Source organism: Aptenodytes forsteri, unplaced genomic scaffold, assembly GCF_000699145.1.
Source record: "Aptenodytes forsteri isolate BGI_AS27 unplaced genomic scaffold, ASM69914v1 Scaffold203, whole genome shotgun sequence".
In the NCBI taxonomy this organism is placed as follows: Eukaryota; Metazoa; Chordata; class Aves; order Sphenisciformes; family Spheniscidae; genus Aptenodytes; species Aptenodytes forsteri.
Genome location: NW_008794160.1, coordinates 1080202 through 1101777, shown reverse-complemented (window position 1 = coordinate 1101777; position 21576 = coordinate 1080202). Strand labels below are relative to the sequence as shown.

General features: G+C 38.3%; 1 protein-coding gene across 1 annotated transcript; it reads left to right on the top strand.

The window, feature by feature from the left end:
- The first annotated feature begins 462 nt into the window (after positions 1-462).
- On the top strand, positions 463-21465 carry MELK (maternal embryonic leucine zipper kinase). The gene is made up of 15 exons (XM_019472427.1): positions 463-524; positions 986-1102; positions 1649-1792; positions 3338-3406; positions 4547-4639; positions 5791-5889; positions 8974-9042; positions 9588-9686; positions 10681-10767; positions 12154-12282; positions 15651-15876; positions 17630-17723; positions 18166-18334; positions 20579-20682; positions 21288-21465. Exons 1-15 carry the CDS (start codon positions 504-506, stop codon positions 21463-21465), a joined length of 1698 nt encoding a protein of 565 aa, XP_019327972.1. The 5' UTR covers positions 463-503.
- Positions 21466-21576: the final 111 nt, after the last annotated feature.

Genomic DNA, 21576 nt, shown 5'->3' with positions numbered 1-21576 from the left:
AACGTGCTTTTCCTTTCTACGAGTTTGCTCGGAGTAGAAAAGCATTGACACTGGCTATGCTTTCTCCTTACAGGTGCTGAGAAGAATTGCAAGATCCCCGTTCCTCTCAGAATGGCTGTAGGTGACTACGAGGAAATTCTCAAGTACTATGAATTACATGAAACAATTGGAACAGGTAGGCTTAATCTGTGAATGCAAACAGACACGTGCGATCTGTCTAACCACTTCGGTAGTTATCTGAGCATAGATTAACTGTTACTGCAGAATCTATAGGTCATGTTTCAAGTGTCTGTTTTGGGGGGCAGAACTCTAGTGATCACTTCTTCCTCTAATGAAGATGCTGCACGCTATGCATGCTATGTACTCCAATGTAACTGAGATAGGCAAGAAAGTATGTCATCACACTGAGCTTTAAACATCTCTTTTTTTGAATTCTAGGTGGGTTTGCAAAGGTAAAACTTGCGCAACATCTTCTCACTGGTGAAAAAGTTGCAATAAAAATCATGGACAAGCTTGCTTTAGGGGTAAGCCAAAAGGTACTTAAAAGTTGGTAGCGTCTTCTGCTGTTCTTGTGGAGTTCTCAAGAACACAGGGGTGCGACATGTCAAAATGCTGCCTGCTTGTCCTGTTGGCTATTGAAAGAATTTTAGCAGAAGACCACAAACCTTATGCCCTTTTGTGGACAGAGCAACATTCTCTGGCTGTAGAATTGAGGAAGTTAAAGATTATTACAGTAATTCAAACAGAATGCTGATGAGTATACTAGGTATTTTACATCTGCCCCTCTGGGTTTTGCTGATCAATGTGCCAGAATTGTAGGGGATTAATGGCAGAGTTGTTGCTGGATTGAATTTGAGAAGTTGAATTGTATGCACTCATATACATACTGTGAAATTTTGTGTTGCACGATAGGCTGATGCTTACTGTGATGTACAGGCTGTCAAAGTAGTTGGCAATTTCATAGCTTGCTGTTGTGGTCTCTTAGGATGACTTGCCTCGTGTTAAAATAGAGATTGATGCCATGAAGAACTTAAGTCACCAGCATGTTTGCCAGTTGTATCACGTGATAGAGACATCCAAGAAAATATTCATGGTCTTAGAGGTAAGAAATGGTGTTTCTGCCATGGCGAAGGTTCCTCATTTTAGCTGTAGCGGTAGATGATAACAGAGTTCAAACGAAGCAATTCTTAAAAAGTTATCTCAATGATGAGCATGTTCAAGATGCTTTAGTTTAAAAATGAAGCTGGTAATATGTTCTATGTTCTGTCTTCTTGTAAAAGCCTCTCTTTGCTGTTTACAATAAGTGAAATAACTAAGTCCTACCTTGCACTTCAGTTATTTTAAAATAGCATCAGCAGGATGTGCGGGACCCTGGAACTGCCACATGGTTGTCGCCTCCTGGGCAATCTGTATCGCCTGTGATGTTAGTGTGATGTATCTGTTGCAACGCTTCAGGCAAGAGTCAGACTTCTCAGCTTGTTTGGTCTGCTGCAGTGCTGACCTAGGGCACATGTGGGGACACTTGGGTGCTACTGTGATAAAGCAAAGGGAATGGAAGAGCATCCTCTAAGTCGCTGTCCAGTGCTCTTGTTGTTTAGCTTTCATTACTGTATTCTAAATGTATTCTCTCTTTCCTGTCTTCATGCAGTACTGTCCTGGAGGAGAGCTGTTTGATTACATAATTTCTAAGGACCGCCTTTCAGAAGAGGAAGCTCGTGTATTTTTTCGGCAGATTGTTTCAGCAATTGCTTATGTTCACAGTCAGGGATATGCCCACAGGGATCTCAAACCAGTAAGCCTGAATATTAGTCAGATTTGCATAAATAATAACGAACACCCTCTCTTATTTTTCCATTAGGAGCCGGAGTAAGTTATGCCTTTGCCATTCTCTTGTGCTTAGAGATCTTCATCTAACATCTTCTGAAAGAGCATTATTTCTACTTGCTACTGTGTTCCTCAGCTGAGCTGGATGTGGCTATATCTGAGGAAGGCGCTTCCTCTGAAAGAGAAGCAGAACAACATGCTCTAGCTGCGAGTGGAGCAGAGACATGGATCTGACTTTGAATGTTGCTTAGGCGTTTTTGTTATTCCCTTTATTCCAGCTTGTACCTGGAGAGAGTCTTTACGGTGCCATTTCATTGTGCAAACCGTTCTGTTTTCATGCCCGAAGGAAAAAGTGACACCGATAGTTTAAACAAGTGGTGGCTAGACAGAGGGTGCAAGGGGAGATGCATGCTACCGGACCCATCCTGTGGCTTTGCTGTCATTGCAGAGTTTAAGCATAGGTTTAGGGAATGGAAGACTTGAGTCCATTTGTCCTTGAAGGGGTTAGAAATTTGCTTTTGGAGATGCTGACATCTCTGAGAAAAGCAAATTCTTAGCGCACAAGCGTTTTCCTAGACAGCTCATGAAATCTTTATCTCCAAAGAACTTCTCCCCAAACAAAGCATTGTATGTACCTTTTGGAAAGAGTTGGCTTGTAGCTGGAGAGCTGACGTATTCATAGGATCATGTGACAGCTTGGGTGGGAATTGACTTCTTTAAGCTTGTTCTTGAACCTCCTGCTCAAAGCAGTGTCAGGCAAGCTTCCTGGGGCTTTACCCAGTCACATTGTCGACCTCTCCCGAGGATCAGGCAGCACAATCTCTCTGGGCACCCTGTTCAGCTTTTCACTGTCCTTATGAGGAGAAAGGCTTTTCCTTATTTCCAGTCTGAATGTTTCTTGATGCCTGTTGTCTGTCATCCCACCATGCACTGCTGTGAAGAGACTAGCTCTGTCTTCATGACCTCCTCGTAGGTATTAAAAGGCTGCCATGAGGTCTCCACTGAAGCTTTCTCATCTACAGGCTGAACAAATGTCTTTCCCTCAGCCTCTCCTCACTGAGCAAGTGCTCCAGCCCCCTGAGCAGACTGGTGGCCATCCACTGAGCTTACTTCAGTTTGATGTCTTTCCTGTGCTGGGAGGGGCAGAAACTAGATGCACTAGTCTAGCTGTGCTAGACTAGAGTAACTTCTCCCAATCTACTAGCTGTGCTCCTTTTAATACAGTCCATGATATTGCTGGCTGCCTTTTCTGCCAGAGCAGACTGCTGCCTCTTGTTCAGTTTGCTGTCTACCAACACCTCACCCCCTGCCCCAGGCCCTTCTCAGCAGATAGGAACTAGCATTCCCCATCTGGAATATGGGAAATATTCATTAGCAACCGATCAAAATCTCCAGAGGAGAGCTTTAGGTAAATTCTGGCTGCTAATGACAAGAAGAAATAAGGTGAAAGAAAATGTGGTTCCTTGGATAATTAGGTTATAGAAGCATTTATTACCACTTTCTCTTTTACCAGGAAAATCTGCTGATTGACGAAGAACATAATTTGAAGCTGATAGACTTTGGACTTTGTGCAAAGCCAAAGGTAAGAGTATCAGTTGCTTTCACAGAATAGAGCTAAATCAGCTACTGCACGCACATAAAAAATGCATGTTTGACTTCAGAGTGCAATGCAGAGACTTGCCCAAAGACCCTAAATTCAACCTGTTTGCATAGTTGTCATCCAGTCACTAATTACTTGGTAGGGCCTTAACTCTGTGAAGGAGCAGTTAACTGCATGTTATGACCAGACTGTTAGATCATTTTCTCCTCTTACACATCATATTTTATCGTCTTTTATGTATAGCATCTGCTGTCACATATAAAGACCTGTTATATAAAGCTTATGTTGGTGTGCATTTTTCCCTAATAAGTTTCAGTGGTGTATGTCTTTTTTTTTTTTTTTTCCAAAAGATTTGTATGTATGTGGAGATTGTGGATCAAAGCAAATAGTTTATTCCAGTTACATTTACAAATCCTCTGGTTCCATATGCTTGTACTGAGTTGTTTCCCCAAGTTTAAAATTGGTTTCCAGGAGCCTTTTCTATTTGTCAGCTTAACGTGCAAGGTGGGTGCTGTTAAGAAACAATTTAATGGGAAGAATGTCTTACTGATCCAAAGACAATTACTTGTCCTCAGATCATTTTGCTTGACTCAAGTTAAAGCGTTTTGCACACAATCAAGACTATTAGACCATCATCTTGGTGGTATAATGTCATCTTACTCTGATCTGCTTACAACAAAGCCCAGGCGAAGTAATAACATGGTTTTAATAAGGAAGTATTTTTAGTGGTTCTTCATGAAGTTATTGCATTAAATATTGGTGTAAATAACCAGCTAGCCTCATGCCCAGTAGCTCTTGGATTACTTCTTCCCAAGTTCCATCTCTTGTCTCTTCGCAGTCGTAAAGGGAAGTATTCTTATTGGAGGAGGAGCTGTGGAAAAGACTGCTAGGTTAAATAGCTGAATGAGCAGCTTGGGATCTGAACGTTTATAGGATACTCATGTTCTTAGACAATTTTTGCCTAGTGAAGCCATATATTACACCAAAGCAAAATATAAGGTGAATGTAGATGCACAGCAGAGGAAAATGAAGCCTCTGAGGCCTCTAATGTGTTGTTGCTGGAAGACTTAAGCTGTGTTAAAGCCAATGCTTCTGTGTGATGGGTTTTCTGTGTTATTCTAGGGTGGCCTTGATTACCATCTGAACACATGCTGTGGAAGCCCAGCTTATGCAGCCCCAGAGCTGATTCAGGGCAAAGCATATATTGGCTCAGAGGTACGTAGCACAGTTTTGGGTTAGGTGGGTTTTTCCCCCCTCACCCTGTATATTTAAAAGTGGTGAGGTTGGTTTCTCTCTTGAGTACTGCTGGATAACGTTGCCTAGGTAGTTTTCAGAAGTTGTGTGACTAGCCTCAATAGTCACAGCCTGGAATAGCACATAGTGGTCTTGGCCACTGGTCATGTAGCTGGCTAGTTCGTCTCTGACTAATCCTTCGCTATCTCCATTTGTTGCTCCATATTTTAGTGCCCTACGAACAGTAACTTAAACTCCTTCCTTCTGCACATTCTTCAAGCAGCGACTTGTTCTGTTAATTATCCAACAACTCTTGTTGCAAATTTCTGTGCAGTCTCAGTATCTTGTATGCTTTACCAGGCCTGTCTTTAGCTTGAAATTTGTGTATGAAAACTTCTTCTCTTTGTACTGCGCAGTGTAGTAAAATTTGAGAGAAGAAAAAGTGTAGAGTTTATCCAACTTTGGTTCCATGTCTAGAACATTAGGACCTGCTACTTGCCTCTGTGAATCCATCCAAAATGCTGTAATTGCAATCCCCTCAAACTTCTTAAATTGCTGTGCTGTTGGATGGAGTCAGTCTTTTTTCCTTTTACATACCTTTGCACTACTGTCCTTGGCCTCTAACTCCTGCTTTCTTTTTTTGTTTGTTTGTTTTTGTTTTCCATGAAGTCCAATGCTTTCCAAGCCTCCTTCTTCTTTATGGTCTAAGTGGGAATTACAGTATGAGGCATGTGGACTTTGTTGTGCCTGTACAAATAGAGAAGAAGCAGTAGGGCTTTAAAGTTGATTGTAACTGTGCTGACAGCTATTGTAATAAGTAATACATTACCATACTAAATCCCTTGTGATGAGTTTGATTTCATTTTTGCCAGTGAAATCCTTGTAGATTGAAGGTAATGCAGCAATCTGATGACCTAAGGAGAGGATATTGGTTTTACTAGTGCTCTAGCTTGAGTGAATTGAAAATTGAATTTGGGTTGTGTGCTTTCACTTGGAATATAAGAGTTCTGTACAGAATTAAGGAGCCTACTTTTCATGACTTGTATGTGGACATTGCCAAAGGGGACAATATTACCTGTCTCTAAGCCATTTTAGATAGATCAGGTTCATGAACTTCCACTCTTATTTTTTAGGCAGATATTTGGAGCATGGGAGTACTGCTGTATGCTCTACTGTGTGGCTTTCTCCCCTTTGATGATGACAATGTCATGGCTGTCTACAGGAAGATAATGGTAGGTATTGATGGTGCTAGAATACACTGGGAACAGACGTTGCTAAGCATTATGAGAGGCCTTTGCTTTTCTGATGGCAGAACCTGTTGAGCTGTGCCTAGGGCGAAAAAGCATATCTGCTGAATTTTGTTACACTTTGCTACTTTTCCTATCAGTATTTTGTGGATTTGTTTCCATCTTTGATCAGCCTTTGCAGTACTGTAGCTTGGTCCTGTGATATGATAGGAAACTGAGTTTCAGAAGCATTTTCTTGCCAGTGGGCTGGATTTTTGTATCTGAGCCTTTATGTGGCTTCTCCCTGTATTATGTGGAATAGAATTGCAAATATGTCATTTGATTTACCAAAAATAATGTTCTTAAATGTCAGCTATTCTCATGTCTAGGAAAAGCAGGATTCTGCATCTGCTATTATGCTTTCCCCCTCAAAAATGAGGAGGAAATGTAAGACACCATGATCAACAGAAAAAGTTGAATAAATAGTAAGTAATAGAATTCAGTAATTGGTTCTGTTTCCCTATGAACTCCTCCTGATGCAGCTGAACAGCTGCTGTTCCATTTCATACACACATCTCTACCAATCACTTCTAAGCTGCTGTAAAATTTACGTTGATAAAGCTTCCAGTAAGCGAGCAGGGTTAGGAGTAGCTGTGTTGGGTAAGGGCTTTGGCTTCCTCTACCTCGTTCTCCTTCTCTCATCCAGAGTCTGATATGTCTGAAAAAGCCCAAAAAACCTCCTTGAGAGTGTCCAAGGACTACTCTGGTAGGAGGCAACTGACAGCTGATCTACACAGGGAGTGTTTTCAGGGTGCATAACAATCAGAGCTCTATAAAGTGCAGGATTAGTTCATCAAACAGCATGGCTTTTTAGTCTGCAATTGGAGTGGACTTGAGTACCTTGACAGAAGATCTGTAGGAAGCTCAGTTTGAGTTGTTGTAAAGAACAAAAAAAAAACTTAAAAAAAAAAAAAAAAAGAGCAGCAATGGCTAGCGGATCCAAAGAGATCATGTAAAGGTGCTGATATTCACGTAAGTCATTAAAATGATATGACTTTCCTACTTGCATAATCATAGAATATCTCGAGTTGGAAGGGACCCATAAGGATCATTGGGTCCAACTCTGCTCCTCGCATGACTACCTAAAACTAAACCATATGACTAGAGCATTGTCCAGATGCAAGCACTTGCAATTTCTCTGTAAAATTGCTATAAAGGGGAATCAACTAGGTTGTCAATCAGACTTGAGCTACCTTTCGCTCTCTGCTTGTGGTGTGAACTGTATTGTCTACCCGTAAGGTTAGTATACCTTGAGAACTTGTCTATTTATAAGCATACTTTTGTAGGATGACAGAAAATCCTTTATGCTGGTCATTATGCCAAGATGCAGAACCTGGTAAATGATGGTTATGGTATTCATTCTCTTAAACTTGTCAATAGTTGAAACGTGAACAGAGAGCTTAAATGTGGAACAGAGATCCTAAGATTATCAAAGATGATTTCCGCATAGTTATAGTTGTCTAACATGCACAGGAACTAGGAGCTGAGTTGTTTGGACTGACAGAAAGTTGGCCAGTGAAACTTGTTTAAGTGAATTGAGACGACCAAGTTTTAGAACTTAGTCTGTGTGCAGTCGAAAACCAATAATGTCACAGGTGTTAAGATGCAGGCTTGCTATTTCCACTCTGAATTTGTTTTAATTTTATGTGATTGTGAACTGAAAATTACTTGCAATGAGGACACTTAAGCACTGTTGTGGAATTTAATTTCACACATTATAGATCCTGAGATTTATTGTAATGTCAACTCAGAACTATTGTTCCAAGTCAATGTAATAATCTGCTGCTTGAATCTAATTAGGATTGTATGACTTACATGCAATGTTTCCTTCCCTGGAACGTTCCACATCTCTTCATTTGGGAATGCTTGAATACATGCCTGTACTTTTTGAATGAAAAATGAAGCATGTGATGTAACTTCTGTAAAAAAAACTTATTTCTGTTGTGATCTTACGCATCTGGTAGCTATTGCAAGCTATTTACTTTCCAGCATTGCCCTCATTCAGATAGATGCTAATTTTGTTTTTCCTTGTCTCATGTTCTGTAGCAATATATTAAAAACGAAATGTAGATTGATGTGTTGCTTGTCTTGGCTTAGTTTCAGGGTAAAGCTGCATTGTGAAACAGCCTACAAACTATTTATAAATAGCTCATTAGTAGTGTCTGTAAAGATGTAACTTAAATTCTTTAACTTGTGATGTCAAAGCAATACGTACTCTGCTTAGAAATGTATGTTGCATATAATAACTGTTTTGTTATTGAGGCATTTGTAGAAATAAAGCTGCCTTGACAAATTGATAGTTATTTCACAATGGCTGTTTACTGATTTTTATTTATTTTTTTCTGCATTTTCATTGAGAAGTAAATGATCCTTGATGGTGAATTTGGTTAGGTTTTTAGCTAGTGTTGTTGTACCTCAAATCTGAAAGCCATTTTCAATTTTCTTCTAATCAAGCATTAAAAAAAACCCCAGTAAATCATTTGATTGGAAGAAACTTACCTGTTAGATCTGCAACCTTTTTCCTGTCTGCAGTATGAGTAGAGATCAAAACTGTAGCATTAGGTGTAACCTATTCAAAAAAAGAATAGCTAAATGTTGAGGATCGCTTATTTTTAGTGTCTGAAAAATAGTGATTTCAATGAATATTCGCATTCAAAAGTCCTCTAAGATCAGTCATTCATGCTCCAACATGTTTGCACTTATAAAACTTTGGTATCAAGTTGATATGATGAAACCATGCAATAGGTAGGGAGCAGGTTAGCTGCAAAAGTGGACTGAGATGGAAATGTCACACAAGCTAAGTGGGTGAAAACTGCAGCTGATAATTCAAACATAGCATTTTCCTTACTAATACAGCTGGGGTTTAGTACTACCATTAAATTTATTCAAGTCATTCTTAAAGCTAAGTTTGCATGTGCCTGCTGTTCTTCCTTTTTGACCAAATACAGATGTCACTATCATCCAAGTAATTCAGCAGTTTCTTTTGAGCTAGCCGTTCAAGGTTCATTCTAAATCCTTTTTTTTCTGCAGAGCGGAAAATACAGTATTCCAAAGTGGCTCTCTCCTAGCAGTACGCTACTACTTAACCAAATGCTGCAGGTAAAGGTATTGCTTCTGTTCAGCAGGTCTATAAAGTACTGTTGCATAGGTCAAAACATTACATTAATGAAATACTTAAAAAATATTCAGTGTTTAAACAAGAAGTTTAATTCTTACAAATTTTTGAAGAAAAGATTAATATTGCCTTCTGCTGAAAATTCTTTGAGAAGAATGATTGGGTATAGAAATAATTAAACAAAGTTTAAATGATTAAACAAAGTCTTCAAACAGCCCACATTTGGTTGTTCTTAATTATGCTATATAAATAAAAGCTGTTTTATAAATGAAGCTAAACATACTGAATATGCATTTGGGCTACATTTAAGTAATCTAGCCAATGCTAAATATTCCTGGAACATTTATTGTAACTGTAGGTTCTATAACTGCTCTTCATAGCTCATGTGCTTGACCTTCCTTTTGGTGAAGCTATGAAGCAGTACTGGTTTCCATTTGAGCTTCTATCCTCCCTAAAATTCTGAGTAGAAGACAAATTTTCTTCAGTTCTCAATGATTTAAGTATCAGCTTGATTTTTATTGCCCACTAGGTGGACCCAAAGAAGCGGATTACAGTTAAACATCTATTAAGTCACCCTTGGCTCATGCAAGGTTATTCTGATGCTGTTCAGTGGCAAAGTAAATACCCAGTAAGTACACTTGTTAGATGAATACGAAAGTATTTAATGTAATCTTTACTGGCTTACTACTGTCCTCACAGTGTGGGGGTGTGAAGACATTTCTCCAAAGATGAACTTTGAGGTGGCCGTGGTTCCTTTCTGATTCTTCCTGCTGCCAAATGTTATTACTTTCTCTCGATTTCTCTTGAGGAGGAGTTTCAAATGTGTTTTCATTGTATTCTGCAGCTGATGCTTAATTTGTAAAATAACTGACTTATCTTCAAAATGTGAAGTATTTCCACATATGAATGACCAGTTGATTCTCTAGGCTGCTTGGTCAATAACTTCGTTTAAGGTGCAAAACGCAAATATTCTTGAAAGCATGTTAGACAGGATTATGGTTTGTCTTGTATCTAGTCCTCACTGAAAATTGCTAGTTTGAATAAAAATTTGACCTCATTGAGAGTATGTCTGTCCTGTCTCTCTATCACTTGTTTTACTTATGTGAGAGACTAAGATAGTATGGAGAGGAAATAAATAAAATAATCTAGCTGTCAGTAGTACGTACTGAGGAGAAGTTCCTGCATGTTTGCAGCCAATGCCTCCGTTTGGCCACTGGATGCCACTGTTTCTCTAGATAAAGAACAGATTTACTGTGCTTGCAGATGAGTTCTAACTGGCTCTAGAAAAAATGTGCATGTCTGATAGCTTTGAATGTTTAAGGAGAGATGAAAGTGTAGCTTCCATTCTAGTAAAAATCTCATCTGCTGTCAGGCTTTCTTATTTGAATTCACAACCTCTCACCAAGGAGGGGCCAGACTGTGAAGTTGTTGAACTTGTATGACTTTTTCAGTCTGTTCCCTACAATATTTAGCTATGATGCTAACTATTTAAAATAACAAGGTCTAAAATCATGGTTGATTATTGACTCAGCCCACTGGGTTTCATGACAGTGTCATAGTCAGATGTGGATTATGAGACAACTTGAAAGCCTCATGCTTCAATATCAGTTATGTTCTTGCAGCTGGGACATCTTGATGAAGACTGCGTGATAGAGCTTTCTGTGTTTCATAAACAGAGCAGGGAGAGTATATCCGAATTAATATCAGAGGTAAGAAGTATATATCAGTAACTTACAGTAATTAAACACAGTAATACAGTAAATAAATTTACTGTATTAACAGACTAATGCTCACTTATTCTCAAGTATGAAATTTTTAATACTTTTCAGAATTAAGGAGCCCCTGCAGAACTCCGGAATCTAGCTGTAGGTTATAACTACAGTTCTGCAGTTCAAATTTGTTTTTTACCTTTTCCTCCTTTAATTGTGCTTGTGATGTTTCCTAATCCTTACTGTTATTTCCCACCATGGTAAAATCCTTCTGAATCTCTTAAAGTCAAAATAGACTTCAGAAATTTATAGTTGAACAACAGATGCCGTTTGCTGGGTTAACTCTTTGCTTTCAAGTGGTTCAATAAGAAGGAGGAAAAAAAAAAGTAAGAGAAAAATATCAGAGCATCACCCAGACTATAAAATATGTTTTTGGGAGTTACTATTCACACTTTTTTAAAAAAAGTGAATATGTTTAGTCACTTTTGAGTACAAATGACAAAAGTTGGACTCACTACTTCTAGAAGAATTGTACAAATGTTAGCAATGACATTGCAAGCTGTAGAAGAGACTTAAAATATGATGCCTACTCCAGCTTTAACCTGAATCTGAAAATTCTCCCTTGAAATTGAATTTTTTGCTTCTTTGTACGTGGTAGCAGTGACATAGTTCTTCGCTTTGGAAAAACTGTTAGGGTTTCCGTGCAACTGTAGTAGAAACAGACTTTTAACATGTCTGTTAACGTGTGTGATACTTAAGATGGATTTGTGGAGTTAATGCTACTTGTTCTTCAGTTGTAGGAAATAATCTGAATAATCTGTCTACGTGGGGAAGAGTCCTTACAAATAGATTTGTGGCATTTGCATAGTCCTTTACTGGAGGACTTCTAATCCCTTGTACCTAATTCAAACTAATTGTACTATGCTGCAAACCTGTCAAGCATTGTACCCATGTTCCTCACACAAGCAAAGTTGTTGAAAATCATGCAAAAAGTTGGTGCCGCTCATGGGGGAAGAACAGGGGGGAGACTTCAAAAAAAATTGAGACTCTCTTTGAAATACTGGCTGAACTGAATTAATAGCTTTGCCATTCACTTCAGTAGGTAGATTCTGGCCCCAGCATTAGTTTTCACTAGTGAGCGTACCACAGACTGACTTGCAAAGAACAACAACCATAGTCTGTTTCTTGATCTCTAACAAATAGTGTGAATCAACTGAAGTCTGAAATTACAGTTAGGTGATCAAACATTAGAGATGCACATCAGGTAGAAAAACTTGCAGAAACACAGAAATTTTCAGAAGGCTTAACTTGCTTTGTACTTTGAAGTACAATTTTCTCTGTTTCCGAAGAGGAGATTAAAATACTCTTTTGGTTTCCCCCTTCCAGTGGAAATACAACCAAATGTCAGCAACATATCTCTTGCTTCAATCCAAGAAGGCTCGTGGCAAGCGTGTTCGCTTAAGGGTTCCATGTCTAACAGGGCATGCCAGTATAGCACAATCAGCAGGCCTCGAGGTAAGTTTTTGAGTTTAAGAGGACAACATACTGATTAAAACGCTGCTCTGCATTAACAAAGCTCTGCCTAGGAAAACAGACTGGTGCCCTAAACATCAGTAAGAGAGCATGTGTGCAGTCAGCCAAAGTCTTGGTCGTTAAACAGTTCAGTCTCCTCATTAGCATGTTTTAGCAAGCTGGGCTGCTTCTACAAATTGATGCTACTGGAATAACTATCTGGGAGGACATGGTGCATTATGAGTACTGCACAGAATCTCCTGTTGGCTACTCATGGAAATGGACTAAAATTGCCCATTGTCTGGCCTACGTGATCATTCCAGATTTTCCTCTGTGATGCCTACCTTCTTACTACACTCTTTCACATTAGTCTCTAAATATTTTTGCACCGTGCTAGTTGCATTTAGCATGGCTTAGTAAGGAAGGTCTTCTGAAACATCCTGGCATGTCATCTGGGCAGCCTACTTGAAGATGACATGGACACTACATGAGCTGATGGTCAAAGGGAGAGACCCATTCCTTCCTCATCCTTTTAGAACACAATCCCAGAGAGGATTCTGTTTACTTTGAGTAAAGGAAACGTTGCTGATGTTTTTCTGATGAAGCGGTTTTGTATATCTTATGGTAATTTCTGTTCCTGTGGTTTGGTAGCAAAGTGCAAATAGGGCACTTCAGAACTTGTCTAAAGTTGCTAAATTGCTTGCAATATCATATATAATATGCAGCTATATGTGATGTCGGTGATACTCGTCTGTGTTTGACAAACTCAAAAGCATTCAGTAAAATTGCAGGCTTCCTGTTAGCCGTTCCCCCTTGAACTGTAGACATCTGTGTAAAATTGTTAACTAGCTATCTAAATGTGCTAATCTCCACATAGAGACAAGCACTCAGAATAAATACTTTCTCCTGCATCTGATTCAATCGCATGTAAATAATTTCAGTTCAGTCATAAAACTGCTTTGAAACGCAGATGAGAATTTTAAGATTACCAGTGCTGCATAACAGATCATGAATCGTAAGTGTTGCTGAATATGCGTAACGTGATTTCCATGATCATGGTGGGTTAGTCTTTTACACTCAGATGATTTTAAGGTGGAGGTTCTCTAGGTTCAGTAGCGCTGATGCTGTGAAGTTACTTCATCTCTAGTCGTGTCCTAGGTAAATTGATCTGGCTAATGCTACTATTTAACGTATGCATTATGCTTTCACAGGTGATTGTGAAAATCATGTCTACACAACACAACAATCCATTAGTCCTTCTACAGTGCTCAGGGCACATTTAACTTACCTGCATGTAGATACTGTGAGTGAATATCAACTGAATTTGCTGAAATACCCAACTGGCAAAGTTCTCTAGCTAGAGCTGGTCTAATGTGAAGTCAATCAAGCAAACAGCACCTTTATCTTAGCCAGTTTCTGAATTTGGTGACACAAGCTTGTACATAATACTGCCTTATTTCAAGCAGTTTGATGTACAAGGATATTCCAAAAAATTCACCATGTCATGACTTTCTTCTGGAATACAGTAGCCAAGGAATCCTATTCAGGCATTCATATTGTAATGGAACATGATTTCAACTGCAATATCAGGCTGTTAGCTTCTTGGCTGTAGCTAGCAGCCCTCTGGTGAGGGCTTTTTAGTAAGTCATTTTAGTAGGTCTGGTAGCATACTGGGAATCTCTGTTTCTATTCCAGTAGTAATGAGAGATCTGATCATTGCAATAGCCTTGATCATAGGCCAAGAGAAACTTACCGGCCAGCAGAACATAGCTTCCTAAAATGGTATCCATTCCAGCTGAGAACTGATCATTTAAAATATTGTATGCAATTTCACTGAAGTGGTATGAAACAAGTCCTTGGGAAGAGTTTCCTGAAAATAACAAAAGGTGTTAGAAACTAAGAATACTGTGATATATTCTGTGATATACCTCTGATTGTATGTGGTGTGCGCCATGAAGGTTTGCAATCTTGGCTGAAGTTATGAATCCTGTGATTTAATAAATGACAACTTTTTCCAGGGCTAGCAATTCGATGAAGGCTTCTGGATGCTAGTTCAAGTACTGTTGCAGATTCCATAATCATATGTTTTGGATGTAATGTGTTTACCTTTATCCAGCCCCCTTTCGGACTTTACTGCACTCTTTTCTTGGGTTCTTTCCAGCTTATTTGGCTTTTGGTGAAAAGAGCTTGTGGTCGAAGTCTTGAAATACAAAGCAGGTATTTTTTGTGAGTTGCTTCTCTTCTTGAGACAGGTCATGAAAGACGACTCGGTAATGGTGCTTTGAGAATAATTTCACATCTGCTTTTGATACAAATGACAAATCCACAATGACAATATTAAAGTCATATTATAAAACTTAGGTCACTGGCATGGGAACTTCCATTAGCTGTTAACCATAATTAGGAACTTAGAAAGAAATTAGATTTAGATTTTAATGACACTTTTCTGATGAAATCTTCCTTTTAATAGTGCAGTGGAATCTCAACTGAATCTTTCTTTTCAGTCTGAAAAAACTATGACACATGAAGATGTGCCAGACTGCAGTGAAGTGCCGCATGCATTTGGATCCATGGAATTTTCTGATGCAGCTTCACTGTTTGAAGAATCTCCGTTAGAAGAATTTATTCTAAATACTCGCAGAACAAAGCAGTTGTATAAAGAATAAATACTAGTTACTTTAAAAAAAAAGATAATTACTATTCTTAATCAAAAAAATCTTATTCTCATTGTACATAAAACTTATTATATATTTAAATATTTGGTGGACCCTGGCCGAGGGGAGTTACAAACTGAGAAAAGAAATGTTTTAAATGTATAGCTGAACATAAATTGTGGCTTCCTCTAGCTGTAAGTCATGATTCATTTGATGAGGACTTGAGCTTTGACATTTGGTTTGCATAAAAAGAGCTTATAGGGAATGAGTACGAGGCAATGAGGATTTTAAAGCTGATGGGAAAACAATAAGGTACAGCAAACAAGATCTTTGAGCTAGGCTATAGCTGGACAAGTCTTTGAAGAAGTTCAGCCTGTCTGTATTGGACAAGAAAATCCAATGAAGCAATTAAAATGATAGTTAAACCAAATGAAAATTCTTAGCTGTGTTCAGATGAGCTGGTGAGGAATAGTCTTAAACTTGCAAGCTGAAGAATTTAGAAGAGCAGATAAAGAAATGGCAAATGAGATGTTTATGAGCAATTTACAGAGGGAATCAGAGGTATTGAAGAATTTTTAACTATTTTGCTCAATAGACAAGCATTGTATGGTATTTTTAAGCTGCTTCAATTTTAGAACTTCCTTGTCTGTAACATTTCTGAATGTGATCAGAATACAGCAAAGGACGCCTTTTTTTTTTTTGTTACATCTCTCGTAGCATTCAAGGCATGATGCTCAACTGGATGATACAGAATTCACACTGTCAACTCCAGTGACAAGAAAAGTGGCATCAAAGCAGCATGAAAACAAAGAGAATGTTGATACAGAGTCAGCTTTAAGAAATGAAATGCCCTTTGCGCTTCCTGCTCCGAAGACTCCTTTTGCGAAGAGTCAGATTGAGACGCAAGTACAAACCATACCCTTTCAGGCACCTGCCTTCAAAGGTATGGTGAATGTAACTAATGAAAACTTAGAACATATACATTGCTTAGGAATAATTGTCAGTCAAAATACAAACACACTACTTGAGTATACAGCACATCTGTTTCTGGAAGACTTAACTTTTTTTGCCATATTCACCAGCCTGGTGGTTGTAGTACATCTGGTTAAGGTGCTGCAAGAGGTTTAACCATACATCAGGCCATGTTACTTGTATGTTAATTACAGAAGTCATTGCTGCTTACAGTATTGCACGTGCATGCCTTTTGGCACGTTCTGCCATGGAGCCAAGTGCTGCGTTCTTAAGATTTGCGTCTGGTTCCAGTTTTCCTTGAAGGCTGAGAACACAATTTCCTCAACACTCTGTTTTTCCTTTGTTACTACCTTGAGTTAAAATAAAGGCATACTTTTAGTCAAGTCTGCTTTTATTGCTTCTTCTAAGAGAAATCTAACTTTTGGATTTCTCAAGGTAGTGTATCAGCATTTCCACAGTAACAGTCCAGTGTGGCAGTGAAAATACTTCTGTTAACCATGTATAGATCTTACAGTTATGTGATAGACCGACCACAGAAATCTGTCTAAATTATGTCAGCCTTTCTGAGTTAACAGAAATTTGTCCTCAACCTGTCTAGTCTATTCTTATGAAAAATGATGGATCCTGTATGTACATTACCATTCCCTTCAACCATTAACATAAAAGTTTTGGTGTTGATATTGTAAATGCTAACTCTGTCCTTCAAATGCCAAGGACTCCTTACAATAGGAGACTCTTCTGTTTCAGATGCTAAGGAACATTGTTCAGAAAGAGTAAGTCTTTGCAGGCTGATTCAATCCCCAATAAGGGATCTTGGACATACTGCTGTTCAATGACATCCTTTGTAAAGGATTTAAGGAAGAACACTACAAAGACTAGTTGTTTATATGAGTTTGATTTTTGTCTTAAGTTTGTATGCACTAACTTGTGACGTTTGACTTCATGGTAAGTTTAAAAAGCAAAAGTAGGTACTCTTTCTGAAATGGGAAATGCAGAAACACTGTTTCAGCTCATTTTAGTGAGGTATTTCTGAGGATTAAACAATTAAAAGCTAATTCTTTGTTTCATTGAAAGATCTTTGATTCAGGAAAGGTAGTATTAATACTTTCTTAGGGATAGAAAAGTGGAAGTATCCATTGGAAATTTTGAGATCATCATTGTCTGGGGCCAGGTGGAATTCTGTAGAGAGCTGAAACTTCGAACATTGAAGTTGGGTTTAATTGTAACACCTCATTTGCTGACTGTTTCACTTGGTGTTTGCTTCTGCACATGCAAAAGCATGCTCTGCAGAACTCTGTCAACGTATGGGTAACAACTTTTTAGGCTGTTATGTACTATCACACCCTTCATATAAGGGAAATGGCTTGGTGAAGAACGCAACTATTTGACAATGAATTGCTCAGCATTTATTCTGGGACGAGTGGCAGAGCAGGAAAGCAATTCTAATCCTCTTCCTTTCCAAATTTCTAATACTGAACCGCATTGGTTGCTCTAAGGCTTGACTTGTAAAGCCCTGGGGAAATCAGTTGCAGTTTTTCATTGTAGAGTAGGGGTGGTATTGTTATTACATTAAAAACATATTTTGTCATGTGTAAGATACAGATCTGAGATAGAAAAAGGGGCTGGTTTTAGAAAGAAATTATTAATCATGAGAAATCCTTGCTGAAGAAAAGAAAATCCTTTATGCAAAAACTACCTGCTTTGGCTTGGATGCTTTCTTTCAGAGAGCCAGTTCACTACAGTCACCCCAATTAAGAAACCCACAAACCCGACAAACACAGATGAATTGACAGCAGCTGAGGTTCTTCCTGAAAGAAGGTAAATGTCCAGTTATTTGCGTACACTTCTCATTTAGAGCTGGACCGTCTTAATCCATGTACTGCCTAGAAAGTCTTGTTACAACAGCAAGCTGTTATTTCCATTCTCTTGGTAAAAACCTTCCTAAAACCTCTTTCTGCATTCACTAGAAAACACTGAAAGCAGAGAAAAGTTTTGAAACTATAACTTGGTTATCTTCAGAATATATTCCTATTCTCCATAATGTAAGTTCCTTCTTACTCCAGTTCCCCAGAGGGCTGCAGTTTCTATATACAACTCTGGGTTTAAATCTCAACTGACTTTCACACAGAAACTCTCGTAATACTCACTTTGGTTTTATTCATTCTGTCAGGTCTGGTAATATTTTAGTGACATATCTGAAATAACTGATTTCTAAACACTGAGGAAAAATAACTAACTGATTAATTTGTTCACGTAACAGGTTTCATTCAGTGGAATTAGATCTCAACCTAGCTCACGTGGATAGCAGCCAAAAGAAGAGAAAAGCCAAAATATTCGGAAGTCTTGAAAGAGGCCTAGATAAAGTGATCACAATGCTTACGCCAAACAAAAAGAAACGATCCACCAGAGATCGTCCAAGGAAACTTAAGGTATTGTTGCTGGAAAAATCTTAAATGAAAAGAAGTATAATTATTGAAAACATCCAATACCTTTAGAAATGGTCTGGTGAAAACTTCTGTGATCTGACCTGCCTGCATTCTACAGTAAAGTGCAGTTGCTCTTACTGCATTCTGTTAACACAGTAATGTCCCAGTTATTGCCAAGAGATGTCGTGTTAGTCTGGGCTCAGGCAAGTTACCAAGAGATCAAGGGAGGAGTTTGGCCATTGCTTTTTATATCCCATTTAAACCAAACGTGAGGGAAGCAGGATGGTTTTAAAGGAACCCTAGCTGAAATTTTTTAATCGTGTTATTTGTATAGAGATATACTGCTAGCTCTCCCACTAAAAAAAAAAAAAAAAAAAAAAAAAAAAAAAAAAAAAAAAAAAAAAAAAAAAAAAAAAAAAAAAAAAAAAAAAAAAAAAAAAAAAAAAAAAAAAAAAAAAAAAAAAAAAAAAAAAAAAAAAAAAAAAAAAAAAAAAAAAAAAAAAAAAAAAAAATAAAAAAATAATTAATTTTGATAACATTCCTGGCTTAGGTTTAGGTAGTCCAGGAGTGATATGTCTGTTCCAAGATAGTCTTTAGGTGTCAAGAGAACCTGAGATTAAACTTAAAGCTTAAATAACTACACCTTATGAAAGAATTTCTGTCAGCATAATTTTGTTTAATGTTTTGATGTCACTGCCTCTGAGCCAGTCAGCTACTTGTTATTTAAGTAGCCATAGAAAAAGCAGTTCCTCGGGTAGCGCATTGCACAGAGCACTTTAAAATCACATTAATAATTTGTACCTACCAAAGTTGACTCGTGGTTAATATCAGCTTTGTAGAATACACATCAAATGGCATTGGCATAATACTAGTGTAGTGAACAGAATTGTATACATCACTCAAAAGCAACTAATATACTTCAAAAGTTATACACGGAGGAATTTATACTTGAATCTGTAGATAACATGTTTGGAAAACATGATTAACATGAATGAGGCAAGGCTGTTACTGAGGCATAAACAGTTCCATAGAAATAAGTGATGTATACCTTCAGCTGACTGGCTCCTGGAGCTGCAGCTGTTAGGACACCTACTGTACAGTAAGAGCTGTCTATCAGTAAAAGGACCATTTTGTGTTTTGCAGCCTGTGTAAATGGAATTCAGCTACTGTATTCCAGTTGGAAGCTTTTCCAAGAGGCACTTGTCAGAGGCAAGGTGGCAGTCTTACAAGTTCAGGACACATGTTTGGCTACAAACCTGACCAACTCATCGGACAGGAGTCCAGACTGTGCAAATAATTCAGGAACCTGAGCAATTGGAAACAAAAGCTAGATCTTCTGTCTCTAAAAGCTTTTATCCTTCTGCATCAGTTTCTCTTGTCTGTAGTATATGCAAAATTACTGATGCATGTCTAGGGACACTGGAGTACAATAGGGGAAGATAGAACTTTATTTCACAGTGCTACAGCAGTTACGGCAGGGAGTTGCATACGTTTTAGGCTGAATAAGAACTGTAAGAACCAGTCTTTGACTTTGCATCGTCAACCTGTGTTCATTTCTCAAGCTATTTTATAGTCTTGTCTTCTCTTATCTACTTCTGCGACGTCAGAAGCCACATAGAGCATTTGTGGCGTATTACAGTTGGCATACGCTTTCTCTCGTTACATATGGGTGTCTGAAAGTTGTTCAGGAAGTCACTTACTGGACAAGTGATATAAAACCCCTATAACACTAAACTTATGACTAGTAGGTTACCTTTTTTCTTTAAACGTGGTGATGCTTTCACCCTAGAAAAGCCACATGGCGCCATGCCCGTTCCTTGATATTGGAAGTGCTCAGTCTCAGCTAGGCAACACACTATCGGCAGTCTCCCAGCTGTGGAGTGTGCGGTAGGATGCTCTAAGCGATCGTCTGTAGTCCTGTCCAGGAATTGCCTCTGGCTACATACAAGACTTCTAATAACCTCTGTACTGCCCTGGCCCATCACTGCTACTTTGGATTTTACGATGGATTATACTTTGGACATGCTTCGATATTAATTGTCCAGCAGTTGTTGTTTAGTGTTCCTGTTGCTACTACATTGTCTTAATTATGATAATATTGAGAAGTTGAAGAATTTGTCACTATGGTTAGCTGTTCTGAAGCTTTCTTTATGAAAACTTTTCGTAATGTCTTCAGTTTTAGGAGTAAGTTGTGGGTGTTTTTTTTTTCCTTTGACACTTTTTTTTTAATGAGCTGACTACTTTTAGGCACACTATAATGTTACCACCACTCAGCTACTGAATCCAGACCAACTGTTGAATGAAATAATCACTGTTCTTTCAAAGAAGCACGTGGAATATGTCCAGAAGGGGTAAGTGTAAAATATGACTTCAACTTGTATTTTTCTAAATAGTCAGTACTCCGATCCTTGATAAAGCTAAGTATTTAAACTTACTTTCTCAGCCCCACATTGTAAAATACAATAATTTTATGGAACATGTACAGAGCACTAAATGAATGTGTGCAAAAAACTTGTCCACACAATACAAAACAATGTTAAGTGAGCTCTAATAGAGCTCTTTGACTGAGACTGACAGATGTGAGCCAATACTAGTGAGGTAGCTCTTAGAGGCTGATGTGAATTTTGTCTGTCTCTTGTGAAATTGTAAATACAAAAGATTTGTTAGGATACAGTCACATGACCAAATCAGACAATACTGGGAGATCATGTGGATACCTTGGTATCCTATGGTTGGGTAGGACACTGGTGCTACATGTTGGTACTTGGGCATAATGGTAGTGTTCTGGGACTAAAGTATTCAAAGCTCTCAGTTCACTAAATTCTGGGTTGTTTCCCAATATTCTGAATACCAATGGGATAATTTCTGTAAAGTGCTTTTATTAATTCAAAATTGCATTGCAAAACAAACATTAAACAGTTCAATAATTATTCTGGTTTTCCTTTATTTTGTACAGTTATACCCTGAAATGTCAAACACGGTCAGATTTTGGCAAAGTAACTACGGAGTTTGAGTTAGAAGTGTGTCAACTCAGTAAACCTGAAGTAGTGGGTATCCGGCGACAACGGCTTAAAGGTGATGCCTGGGTCTACAAGAGACTGGTGGAAGACATCTTATCGAGCTGCCAAGTGTGACTGGCTGATGCATGTGCGAAGAAAGCAGCAGTCTTGTACTGAGGCTTTAACCATAATGTTTTAGAAAGGCCTGTTCAGAAAAGTAATTCTTTGTCACATTCACAGCTGTCT